This window comes from Aedes albopictus, chromosome 2 (assembly GCF_035046485.1).
Source record: "Aedes albopictus strain Foshan chromosome 2, AalbF5, whole genome shotgun sequence".
In the NCBI taxonomy this organism is placed as follows: Eukaryota; Metazoa; Arthropoda; class Insecta; order Diptera; family Culicidae; genus Aedes; species Aedes albopictus.
This window is the reverse complement of record NC_085137.1, coordinates 403,972,417-403,984,862: the sequence shown is the minus strand read 5'-3', so window position 1 is coordinate 403,984,862 and position 12,446 is coordinate 403,972,417. Positions and strand designations below refer to the sequence as shown.

At 38.1% G+C, this 12,446-nt stretch overlaps 2 protein-coding genes across 3 annotated transcripts in view; both read right to left on the bottom strand.

Moving 5' to 3' along the window:
* Positions 1-12,446, bottom strand: part of LOC109413839 (neogenin) — a 636,710-nt gene that overhangs the window by 262,674 nt on the left and 361,590 nt on the right. The gene's annotated exons all lie outside the window — the stretch shown is intronic.
* LOC134288888 (uncharacterized) overlaps positions 9,081-12,446 on the bottom strand; it is a 61,265-nt gene continuing 57,899 nt past the window's right edge. The window contains exon 3 of the mRNA XM_062854813.1: positions 9,081-9,413. Within this exon, the coding sequence (XP_062710797.1) occupies positions 9,081-9,413 (333 nt within the window). The remainder of the gene's footprint in view (positions 9,414-12,446) is intronic.

The window sequence follows — 12,446 nt, the reverse complement described above, 5'->3', positions numbered from 1 at the left end:
TCGAAAAACAACTTGAAGGAATGCATGAACGAACTTTTGTAGCAATTCTTGAATGAAGTTCCTCAAAAAACTTTGAAGATGAATCTTTCGAGAAACTGTTTGAGAAACTTCTGGAGAAGACCACAGAAAAAAATCTCTGGGAAAAATTTCAAAAAATACATGAACAGGGATGCATTCAAAAAAGATACCTGAAGCAGGAACCTTTGCAGAAATTCTTGCTGAAATCGTAGTAGAGAATCCTGTAAAAATCTACTTTCTAAAAAACTTCGGACAAAGTTTGATGTACATATTCTGAATAATTTCCTTAAGTAATTTCTGGCGTTGTAAATAATCATGGAGAATAATCGAATGCGGGTAAAGACTGAATTCGATGGAATTTAGACACAGAAACTATTGTATAACTTTTGATTGTGTTCGCAAAAATAGCTATTTTTGAAATGAAAATTTTATGGTAATAGCTGCACAAAGTTTACTATTCATTACTATGTGCAGTTATTACCATAAAATTTTCATTGAAATCCATTTTGTATTGGCACATATATTGTCGATACATAAAATGAGATTTTAGAAAATTTGGGCACCCATTTCAAAAAATTTTCATAGGGTAACACTTGTGTGGATCGACTGAAAATCTTAACTGTGAACTTTTAGTGGCTACGCAGTCTTTATTCTTGAAACGAGCTCATTATTTCAAAATAACTAACCAGACAAATCTACCCCACAGCATGTACCAAACAATTATATTCAAGACAGTTATAGTTAGCCGAAACACTAGAGACAAAACGAGAACATTATTGTAAGTCAAACACAATTAGTTGGATTATACATAATCAACAAAATCCATTCCAGTTCCCCCTGATGAAGGCACCATCCCTAAGTGCCGAAACGTTGGGTAAATAATAACCCCGTTTCAAGAATAAAGACTGCGTAACCACTAAAAGTTCACAATCTTAGGCTAACTTTGTCGTTAATTCGTCAAAACGTTCGAAAATTTCACTCGATATTTTTAACAAAGTATCAATTAAGTGGTAGAAATTTGATTAAAATCGGTTCAGTACTTTTTCTAGTAAATATTCAAAGCTCAAATCGCTTCAAAATAAATTTTAGGTACTTTTTTAACAATGTTTAGTTACGTGTGCACTATTTTGACTGCCCAACTGTCATGACTGACAAGACTCTTACCAAAACGTAATACTGTAAAACTTTTATAAAACCTGATTTAGCCAATTGCTGAGCCTCATTGCTTGAAATCAAAGTTAAAACTGTTTAAATGTCACAATACAAAAAAAAATCTAATTACGACTTTGTGTAACATATACGGCTAGTTCGAATCGAATGAAATTTCTACACAATAATTCTACATGTATACCTCACATACAGAAAATTTTTCATCGAAATCGGTTCAGTATTTTTGGTGTCAGAGTTGAAACGGCAAAAAAGGTCACGGCGATGGCATCGACCCTCTGCACCACCATGAGTGCTCAGGACTCAGGACAGTAAGTATGTTTTTCATTAGAATTTGTACGAAGACTCCATTTTCCCATTTTTGATACAAAACATCCTAAAAACTGTTTCCTTTGGATGGTATCAAAAATCAACGATAAATGAAAATTCGAGAAAAGATAAAGCCTGTATCCGCAATAATCCGGACACAGAAGTACGGCGGTAGCTTTGTAATGAATCGGTATAATTTGACAATTAATTGACAGAGAACTCTTTGTTATTTGTTTATTATTTGTGTCAAATTTCATAAAAATCGATGCATTACTTTCAACTGTGGATGAAAAACAAACAGACGTGGTTTGAAGCATTTTGAACAATCATGACCAATTTTCATTCGCACAATAGATGGTTCGTTTACGCTACAGTTCAAAGCTCTGTGATGATAATTATGGAATTTCGTTAGCAGCTATGATACTTATGGATACACTTTCTTGCAAAATTTCATAAGCTTTGATCAATTGGTTTGAAAGCTACTGGTGTTGATAGGGGTGAGTGTTAGTGAAATTTTTTCGTGTTTTTCATGTGCTATGTTTGCCTATTCATAACTTTTGAATATCTCTGCCAATTTTCATGAAATTTTCACAGAAGGTACTTGATTGTGTTTTTATTATTCCTGCAAAATTTTATGATTATTGGTATAGTACTTTCAATAGTACAATCGAAACAATAAAGGGTGCTGACTAGACACACTTATATGAAAAACAAAAATTTCGGAAAATACCAAGTCTTACCTCCTAAATCAGTTGCTTTGGACTCCCAGAAGCTACGTTCAAAATTTGAGCAAAATCCGTTGAGCTTAAGGGGGTGCTCAAAACGCTTGAAGTTTATATGGGAAAACTTGACCAAATGTATGCAGAAATTTTAAGTTTTCGAATTTTGCCGCTAGGTGGCGCTGTAAGCTTTCAATAAATAAACCTGGTGACTATATGCCAAAGAACTTTGCCGAAGACCGCGAAGTAATCCGACAGCTGTGAAAAAAGTTATACCCTAGGCCATAGGTTCCCAAACTATCAGGTCACGCGACCCCCTTTTGCCAGCTGATGTAGTTTTCGCGACCCCCCATAGAAATTCCCTCATTTGTTGTCTGTTACAGTAAAATATTTTACTGTCCCTCGCGACCCCCTGGATGAACGCCGGCGACCCCCCTGGGGGGTCGCGACCCACAGTTTGGGAAACCATGCCCTAGGCAAAGTGAGGCAAAGTAATGAAATTTCATTATTGATATTATTCCTTTACATGTATTGGAAAAATAACAATAAAGTTTATCCTCACTTTACCTAGGGTATAACTTTTTTCACAGACGTTGAATCACTTTGCGGTCTTCGACAAAGTTGTTTGGTATATAGTCACCTACAATAATACCAAAGGGTTTAATGATTGAACGCTTACAGCGCCACCTAGCGGCAAAATTCGAAAACTTAAAATTTCTGCATACATTTGGCCAAGTTTACCCATACAAACTTCAAGCGTTTCGAGCGCCCCCTTAGGCTTAATTGATTTTGCTCAAATTATGAACGTAGCTTCTGGGAGTCCAAAACAACTGATTTAAGAGGTAAGACTTGGCATTTTCCGAAATTTTTGTTTTTCATATAAGTGTGGGCCACCTTAGTGCTGACTAATTGCTGTCTGAGGGGCTAAACTCACGTTCAGTCCCAATACATGTTTCGCTATAAAATTGTTGATAGTGCATCGATTTTTTTGAAATTTTGCCTATGCAACAAATGTAGATTGAGAGGTTTGTGTTCAAAGTTTTAGCCATTTCTTTTGCCAAATTCAAAAGTTACAGCGCTGACAAGCAAAACTAGGGCCTGTACAAAACGCATTGGCGCACATTCTACTCTTTCATTGCTACATTAAAAAGTACTGCACCAATTCACATGAAATTTTGTGGGTGAAATAAACACATCTTAAGATGTTTTTAGGCCAAATAAGAGCAATTTTAATGTATCCATTGCAAAGTTACAGCTGTATTTATGTGTCCCGATTATTACGGATACAGGCTTTAGTTAGAAGCACTTGACCATCATGAGCTGGGAAACTTTTGAGACTAGAAGTAAAATTTCTAAAATAATAAAACAAATCGAAGACTGAGGTTTTTCGGAAATTGAAATTCTATAACATCTAACATAGATACGCGGTGAATATTGCACTCAGTGTATTTTTTTAAAGTCCTTCAAATATCCTTAAACATTTTCTAAGACATCATTTGAATCCAACAAACCGTTAAAGAGTTATAATTTTTTTAAGACGAATGAATATTTCAAATGTTAGGTGAAGATAGTAAATGATACACGAAATCCAGTGCATGAATATAATCTTATTCCAATTTGAAATATATCGAGTCAAAAATGGTATTTTTGGGGGTTTGGTCTGGAAATGCTTGATAATTAATCGATTTATTTTACAAGAAATGTTTGGTGAAAAATGTAGCTCGATAATCCAAAAGTTTTTTTGTTTTTTTTATGATACTAAGTCGCATTAGATGCTTCATTACGTCGCAATAGTGCACACGGTACATCGCATAAGATATCGCTTCAAGTCATATAGCATAATTACTGTCCCACTAATGCACGTATATCGCCTCCATCTTTGTACGCATGAAGCATTTTTGCTGCATCTTATGCGACTGTTCTTCGGTGTTGAGATATTTTAAAATCATGCTTAAATGCTCTATTGATTCTAACCCACTGATTTGAAAAAGCTGGAAGGAATTTTCTGTACAAAATTGTATCGGACAACATTTTGATTGTCCTACCCGACTTTCCGCTCACTTCGGTATACCATGCCATAAAGCTCCAAACCTCTCTGTACCATAAATCTTGAAGCAATTTCTCATACCGATAGCCGAATTGTACCGTAGATTAATTCGCACATAAATCAAAACCAGCACCATTCATTCGAAGCTTGGAGGCGATTTTTCTGTTTTTGCTACAGTCGGTCATTCGTCAAACCCGCGTATAAGTTGTTTGTCCACCGTTCGCCACTTCCAATTCGGCAAGGTGCTGCTCCAGTGGAAATGAAAGCATGCAACTGGTTAAGCCCATCTGCAGCGTTTTAGCTCTAGCAATTCCGTTGGACGGTGAAGAATGAAGACGTCTAAGCAACTCGTTGACTCTCCTCCCCTTCCCCATCGGGACCGACCAGCTCTTGGCATTCCGATTCGCTTGGAGAGGGTGACGGGAACCGTATCAATCATTTTTGGGGGTGTTTTATGCGGCGAGCGGATCGTAGTGAAGGTACGAGACCGGCCAAATCGGAATCGGATCTGCACGATTGAAGCAAAGTCCGCATTCGGTGTTGTCCCCGATTTGTTGCGGTTTTCTTGCCGGAATGGAGCGGCCGTCAATCAGTGAGAACTTGGCTTATTTGTTGCTCAGCTGATGATGGTCTGGCTCAGCTCTTGTCGAGTCTCTTCTCTGCTCTTGTTCAGTCTGCGTGGGATGATTAATAAGGAAACATCTAAATATTTGCGCCACGGTCACTGGATTTGTGGTTTTCGGTGGAATGTCATTGAGCAAAACAAGCAGCACTGATTGGGAGGCAACTGATTGGAAAGTGCGTCGAATTTTGAATAAGTTAATTGAAGAATTGATGAGGCGATTTGTTTTGGTGACTACATTGAAGGTATATTCGTTTTAGTTTGGTTCATGGGGAATGGTCGTGTATTGAGGTGACCCGAATGTACGCACAATATCCACGTGTATCATAATTGCTTCCAGTTCTGAGAAATTTGAATAATCACAGAAGACACAATGTAATCGACACTCCGTTCAGTGCCAGCACTTTCCCTCTGGCAATCGCACGCGCCGCACGCGTTTTTCTATTAAATTAATAAATTTCCACTTGACAAATTTCTGAAATTCCAGACACCGCCGCCACCCGGTAGATAGAAGTTGCAAACTCGTTTCGTTTTTTCATTGCTAAACTTCATCAGAAACTTCCCTTCCAGCCAGCATCATCATCCCTAGCCGTAACCCGATTGCCCCGTTGCGTTGGTAGCTGGTAATGGCTTTCATGGTGGAGAATCTCTCGCGCCAAGTGCAGACTCTTTGGTACCTACTTGTCGCCGACACCAACGACAACGACGACGATACGATATGCTCCGGTTCTGGTTGCTTGACTGCGTTCGCCGCGCTTGGCACTGATTACATTAAATTTCAAATAAATTATTTTGTTACCAGCCGTTGCCGCCGCCGCCGCGCGCCGAGCAGTCAGACGAGACTTCTGCCTGAAAACTCAGAGGGAGAGTGCAATCGTTTCCCCATCTGTCGTCAGCTGCCGTGAAAATGAATGCGCGAAACGCATCTCTCGTCCACGGCCAAGTAGTGGGAGGAGTTGATATAACTGCTGGAAGCTGGCTAGCGAGTAGTCGTCGAGCGGAAGACAACTGTTCAAAAGCGAAAGAATGAGGATTCCCGTTCTTCGGAGGACTGGTTCTAAAGATTCCGAAGGGAGTTTGTCCTATCGCCTCGACAGCAGCACATTGCAACTGGAGACGCACCGAGAGTGTACCTAGCACTATGTCAATGTCACCAACAGTGGAATGTATTAATGCCCCCGAGAGAAGCAGGTGCGAATGAGCAGATAATGTAGAACCCGTTGAAGTATATGAAATGGCAGCGAAGAGTGTGATTTGAAAACGGTGCCACTAAAACGAACAGTATCGCATCGAGTAAATGTACCACTGCATTGATTATTGCAAATCATTTACTCGATTATAAGTGTCAAGCAGTTTTCCTGTTGAGAAGGATTTAAAAGTTAAAAAAAGTCAAAAACAATATATGGTAGCAAAAAATAGTGAAGACATAAAGCAACCAAAACGAAAAAAATCTCAGGCTTCCACGAGACAGTCGATGACAAAGACCGCCAGCTTGGACTTGACATAATAGATAAAAATTTTCATATAATATTTTAAAAAAAGTTCCTGGAACATCTGAACAATATCGAAAATTTATATTTCAAGATCAAACGAATAGCTACCTGCTATTGGTTAGATCTTACATGATCTAGATCTCCGAAGTCGCGATAGAGCGAGCTCAAACACGAGGTGCCAAAACCATAGCCCGTCAGCGCTATTAGGCTCTCAAGAACGAAGTGAAACGCTCATGTACACGGGACAAATGAGCGTCGGCGGATTTCCTAGTCAAAAAAGGCTAGGAAACCGTAAATACCGGCAACACTCGTCTCCTCTACGATATCTCACGTCGCCTTAGTAGGGTTATGATAAATGCAACGATGCCCGTAAAATACATCTGAATAAAGAGTGATACGGTCAAAATTTGGTCACACAATTTGTTTCATAACTTGAGACTGCGTACACCAAAACAGCTGATTTTTGGACCAGTAATGGTACATTATATGTAGCGTGTACCATAAAATTTTCATCAAAATCGGTTTAGTATGTGCGGAGATATTGTGAATCCTGAAAACTGCAATTTTAAAATGTTGTACAAGGAGGATTAAAAAATAAGTACACAATTTTACTCTTTTATTTATAGAGCCAGAAATACTGAACCAATTTCAATGACAATTTTTCTGTATGTAAAGTATACATATCAAAATGTTGTGTAAAAATTTCATTCGATTTGATCCAGCCATTACAAAGTTATATTTGTTTAGGTGGTCAAATTTTATCAAATTTTGTCAAGTCAAGTCATATTTTGGTCACACATTTTTTTCATAACTTTAGACTGCGTACACCAAAACAGCTGATTTTTGGATCAGTAATGGTACATCATATGTAGCTTGTACCATACAATTTTCATCAAAATCGGTCTAGTATTTGCGGAGATATTGTTGAACCCTGAGATCTGCAATTTTATTTTTTTTTTTCACAAATAAAAACACATTTTTACTGTTTTACTTATAGAGCCAGAAATACTTAGCCGATTTCAATGAAAATTTTTCTGTATGTGAAGAATGCATATCAAAATGTTGTGTAAAAATTTCATTCAATTTGATCCAGCCGTTACAAAGTTATATTTGCTTAAGTGGCACCCGGTCAGTTTTTTTCATATTCAAACTGCTACAACTTTGAAAGTATTCATACAAAATAGCTCAAAATTTTACTGCGAACATATTTTCATAATAGTATTATACTGTAAAATTTTGATAAAAATCGGAGCAGTATTGGTAGTTCTATAATCAAAATTGTGCTTCACTGACCTTAAATTTCCGAAAATTTACTATGAAGCGCCTTTGAACAAAATTTTAAAAAGGTAGGTCGATGGTTTTATCTATATATCAACCAATACTTAATCGATTTTGATGAAAATTTTATGGTATAAGCTACATATAATGTAGCATTACTGGTCCAAAAATTAGCTGTTTTGGTGTACGCAGTCTAAAGTTATGAAAAAAAATGTGTGACCAGATTTTGACCGTATCACCCTTTAGTTATAAACCGACTCAGCTAACTTTTTGAAACTCTGGTTCGAATACTCTGGAAAACTGTTTTAAATGTCGAATGTATGAAAAAGGTTATATAGCTACTCCAACGGTCGGTGTGAAGAATTAGCATTGAGTTAAAATTCACAAATACAGAGAAATTTAAAAAAAACTCCAATGGTCGCTTTTAATGAATAGGCGCCTTGCGTGTCAACTCTGTACCAAAGCACAATGAAGAAATGATTTGTTCTGTCAGCTGCCTAAAGTTGCGGTAGAGATCGTATAGAGCTTGCTGACGTTTATTCACCTCTCTCTTTCAAGCTTGCGGGCGGGATAGGATTTGTTTTCATCGGGAAACCTTTCCTGATGACAACAAATCCTATTCCGCTTGCATGTTTGAAAGAGAAAGGTGAATAAACGTCAGCAAGCTCTATGGACAACTAGCGAAAATTTGGCGATGACACTATCACGCAGAAAAAACTATGTTAAAATCTGAAATATTTGAGGTAAATTCAAATAAATTGTCAATTTGTTCAGGCCACAAATATAAAACTGTTTGGAGCAAATCGAACGTCACATTTGAAGCAAATGCAATTCATGTTTGAAACAAAAATGCATCTTCTGAGAGAATATGTTAGAAATAAATGTAAATATTTTTGTTTTTTTTTTTGTGGCAGGTCGGCCCTACGGATATGTTTGTTTCCCATTAAACTTATAAAGTCATTTCCTTCTCAGGAAAAAACCCACTTCCGGTGTTGTACTTTCAATGCCAGGATCATGTTTACATCTATTAGATAACATACGCTCCCGAAAACTACGGGATTTCGTGCAGACTTTCGGTGAATCATGCCTTTTCTGCAGGAGGCAATCTTGTTTGATGTTACAGCTGGAACTTGTGAGTTTTGTTTATGTTCTCGACGGCGGAACGGGGGGCTCCTCAATGGGTGTTGTCGAAATAAATGTGTAATTGAGTTAGTTTTAAAAATTAAAATTTTGGTTTTAAACATTGCATCAGTTCACCGAATAAACATGAATATTTTTGTTTCAATCGAACGAAATTTGTCTCCGTGTACGAGATAAGATAGGTGTCAATGCTACTCGTCGGCGCCAGAATCCCATAATAGAGTTCCACCTAAACCAAAGCCTCACTTCACGACTTCAGAGATTATTAACAAGTCTCTACGAAAAACCTAACCCGAAATCGTCGACGGGGTTTCTTCGCTTCTCGTCTCGCCGTCCATTCGTTCGTCCGGTACGAATACGTTGACCGCCGGACCATGACGGTTACCCCGTGACAGACGACACGCAGAGCCCAGGTGGACTGTTATTCCGTTGAACTGGCACTTCACGTCGGTCACGAAAAAGGTTTTCGCTTCATCGGCCGCTGAAAGGCCACTTTCGGAGAATCTAAGGATTATTCTACCCGTGTCAGCTCTCTTGACGCCCGTTCCACTTTGGTAGCGAACAGGTATTGATTTCCGGACGGCGACACTACCGACGAGGTCTGTGTTCCGGCGCTCTACCTGCAACTACACGAAGACTCATACATCCGAGACGCCCAGAGACCCTGGAGTTGGAAGAGACCTTGCGTGAAGTTACCATTGACGTTACCGGTAGCTTAGGGCTAAGACACTTCCCTGGCCACAAACGGATTTGCGCCGTCGAGCTTCAAAGTAAAAGTTGGAGATTGGGATTTCTTTATTTTCTATTTGAAGGGGTTTCACAGAGTTTTGAAGGTATCTTGGAGGCTTTCAGAGGTTTCAGGGAGCTTTCAGGAGAGTTTCCGCCTGAAACGGCTGGAAGCGTTTTTGAAAACCTCAAGCAACTATAAAATCTATTAAAAATCTGCAGAAGTCCCCTGGATCGCCCCTGAAACTAACTTAAATTCCTGACATCCCTCTGAAATCCGTTTCAAAGCCCCAAGCGACCAAGACATCCTTTGCGCTTAACCAACAGAGAAAATGATTTGAAATTTTCGACTTTCGAAATGCACCGTTCAACAATTGGCGGGAAACAGTCACCGGTGGGTTGAGCTAGCCTAAGGATGCGTTCATCATTTTGGGTTCTTGTTTCTTTTATAAAGAAAAATCAATCAATTTTGGGTTCTTGACTACCGTTTCAAGCCATATCCGCCCAGAGTCCTTTTCATAGGACAATACTTTTGTAGCGAATATCTTGAGAATTACCGACACAATATTTCCAACATACTGTTTTCGGAGAAGTTATTCATAAGACCCTTACTTGAATATGGTGGACAATTTACATGGTACATTTAGCATGATGGTCATCCTGAATACCTACGCTGATACAGCTGTGCTAATATTGGTCTTGTGATGTAAAATCCGGTAATAGAATTATCAGTAAGAAATCCCTGGAACTTGTGGCACCTTTATGAAAATACATTTTCTGTTCTTAATACGTATTTCAACTTAGTGAATATACAGTAAGATGACGTTTTCAATCAAACCGTTTAAGTGCATAACGGCCGTGTATTGATACGGTTTACAATTATGAATTATCGCACTAGATGGTACTGACGACATATATATCAGGAACATGCTATATATAAAGCCTCATGTAGGGGTTGACCATTGACTCATCTAGCAATTTTTCCCGATTTTTCTCGAAGGATTTCACTTAGGATTCCTATCAGAATTAATGTCTCAACTTCTTCCGGAACTCTTCTAGGGATCCTTCACATAATTCCATTTGGTATTGAACTCAGGATTCTCACTGGGATTTCTTCAAGTATATTTCTAGAGATTTCTCCAAGGATTCCTTCCGAGATTTTTTTGGAGATTTCTTCCAAGACTTCATCAGGGGTTTTCCCCAGTATTCCTTACGAAATTCTTTCCGAAATTTTTCAGAGAATATTTCTGAATCCTTTTGAAATTTCTGAGTTTGAGGCAACGATTTCTCCCGGGATTCCTTCATTGATTCCCCTCGGGTTTCTTCAGGATCTTTTTTCCAAGATTTTCCCGAAGATTTCTTCAGATAATCCTTCAATGAATTCTCCAGAATTATTCCACAGATTTTTCACGGAATTTCTCGTGGGATTCTATACGAAATTTCTTACGTTATTCCATCATTGATTTCATCCGGAATTTCCCAATCGATATCTCCCGGGAGTTCACTGAAAATTTTACTTTGGTTTCTGTCAAGACTTCTTTCTGGAATTCCTTTCCTCATGGGATCCTTTAAGAAATGTATTCCGGGATTCCTTCCAGGATTGTTTGAGTCTTTCCAAGATTCGTTCTTTGATATGTTCGGCATTCTTTCGGGGGTTCCTTCAGGAATTACTTCGGGGATTTCTGCAAGATTGTTTCTTCAAATATTCCTTTAGGATTTTTTTCCAATAGGGTAAGAAATCAAACATTGAACTAGTCAAATTGTAATCTTAATTTGAACCATATCGAAATTCATTAAAACGACGTACTTTTTTGGCAAATATTGTCCCGAAAAAGATGGTAAATAGTTTTCCGTAATATTACCTGATAACATGGACTTTTGAGCATTGAAAAAAAGTGTTTTTGTCATGGAAAACAGGCAATTGAAAAATCACTGTGATTTCACCCATTTCCCCCCAGAGAAAGCACATTTTCGGTGCACTCGTACAGATCATACATTGTATCACACGCAATATGTGAAAACGTCAAATGAAAGCTTATTTATCGTAGAATCGACCAACCGAATAATATTCCGCATTTTTTGTCATAAAATTATCAAATTTAAGTAACTCTTACTTGGGGAATGTTATCTTAAGTTGAACCATTTGTAATCTAAATTGGAACTAGTAAACGGGGGCGAGCTTCTAGTGTAGGCCTTCAGACTGCGCTAGTGGTTGTTTTGTTTACTCTTGGGGAATGAAAAATTCCAAATTTAGTTTCCAAGTTTCTGAAGAGTTTAGAACATTCTAAGTTGAAATTCCACTGCCTAATGAAAAATAGTTATGGGAATTAGCAGATCCATGTGTTTTTCTATTGTTCAGCACGAAATCGGCTGTTGTGGGATATGCTCGAGCTGCTGCCGCCAGTAGTTCAAATTAAGATTAAAATTGGTTCAAATCAAGGATGTTTTCGATCACCTTGCAATCATTTGACTCATCATTGTTGACGAATAATCGAATTTTTCAATGAAATTCGGTGCAAATACAAACTTTTTACCACTTAACCGAAAGCTTCTACCCGTGGCTTTCATGTACATAAGATTTTGCCGTAGTAAATTATTTCCATATGGGAGAAAAAACCACTCAAAATTTGCGCTACTTCGGAAAGTCGCAATTTGGTTCAACTTTTGATTACCTACCCTATTACTTTAGGGATTACTTCTGAAATTACCTTTGGAACTGTTTTGATGAAATTGGTTTTTCTCGGGGATCCATTAGAAATTTCTCCCGGAATTCATCCCAGGGTTCCAACCGAAATTTTTCAAGAGATTTCCTACAATATTCAATTAGTTATTTCTCCCAGAGTACCTTCAGGAATTTCTGTGGGGATACTTTCCCGATTTCCTTTCGATTTTTTTTTTTCATTGAAGGAATCGAGTTTCCGCCGGGT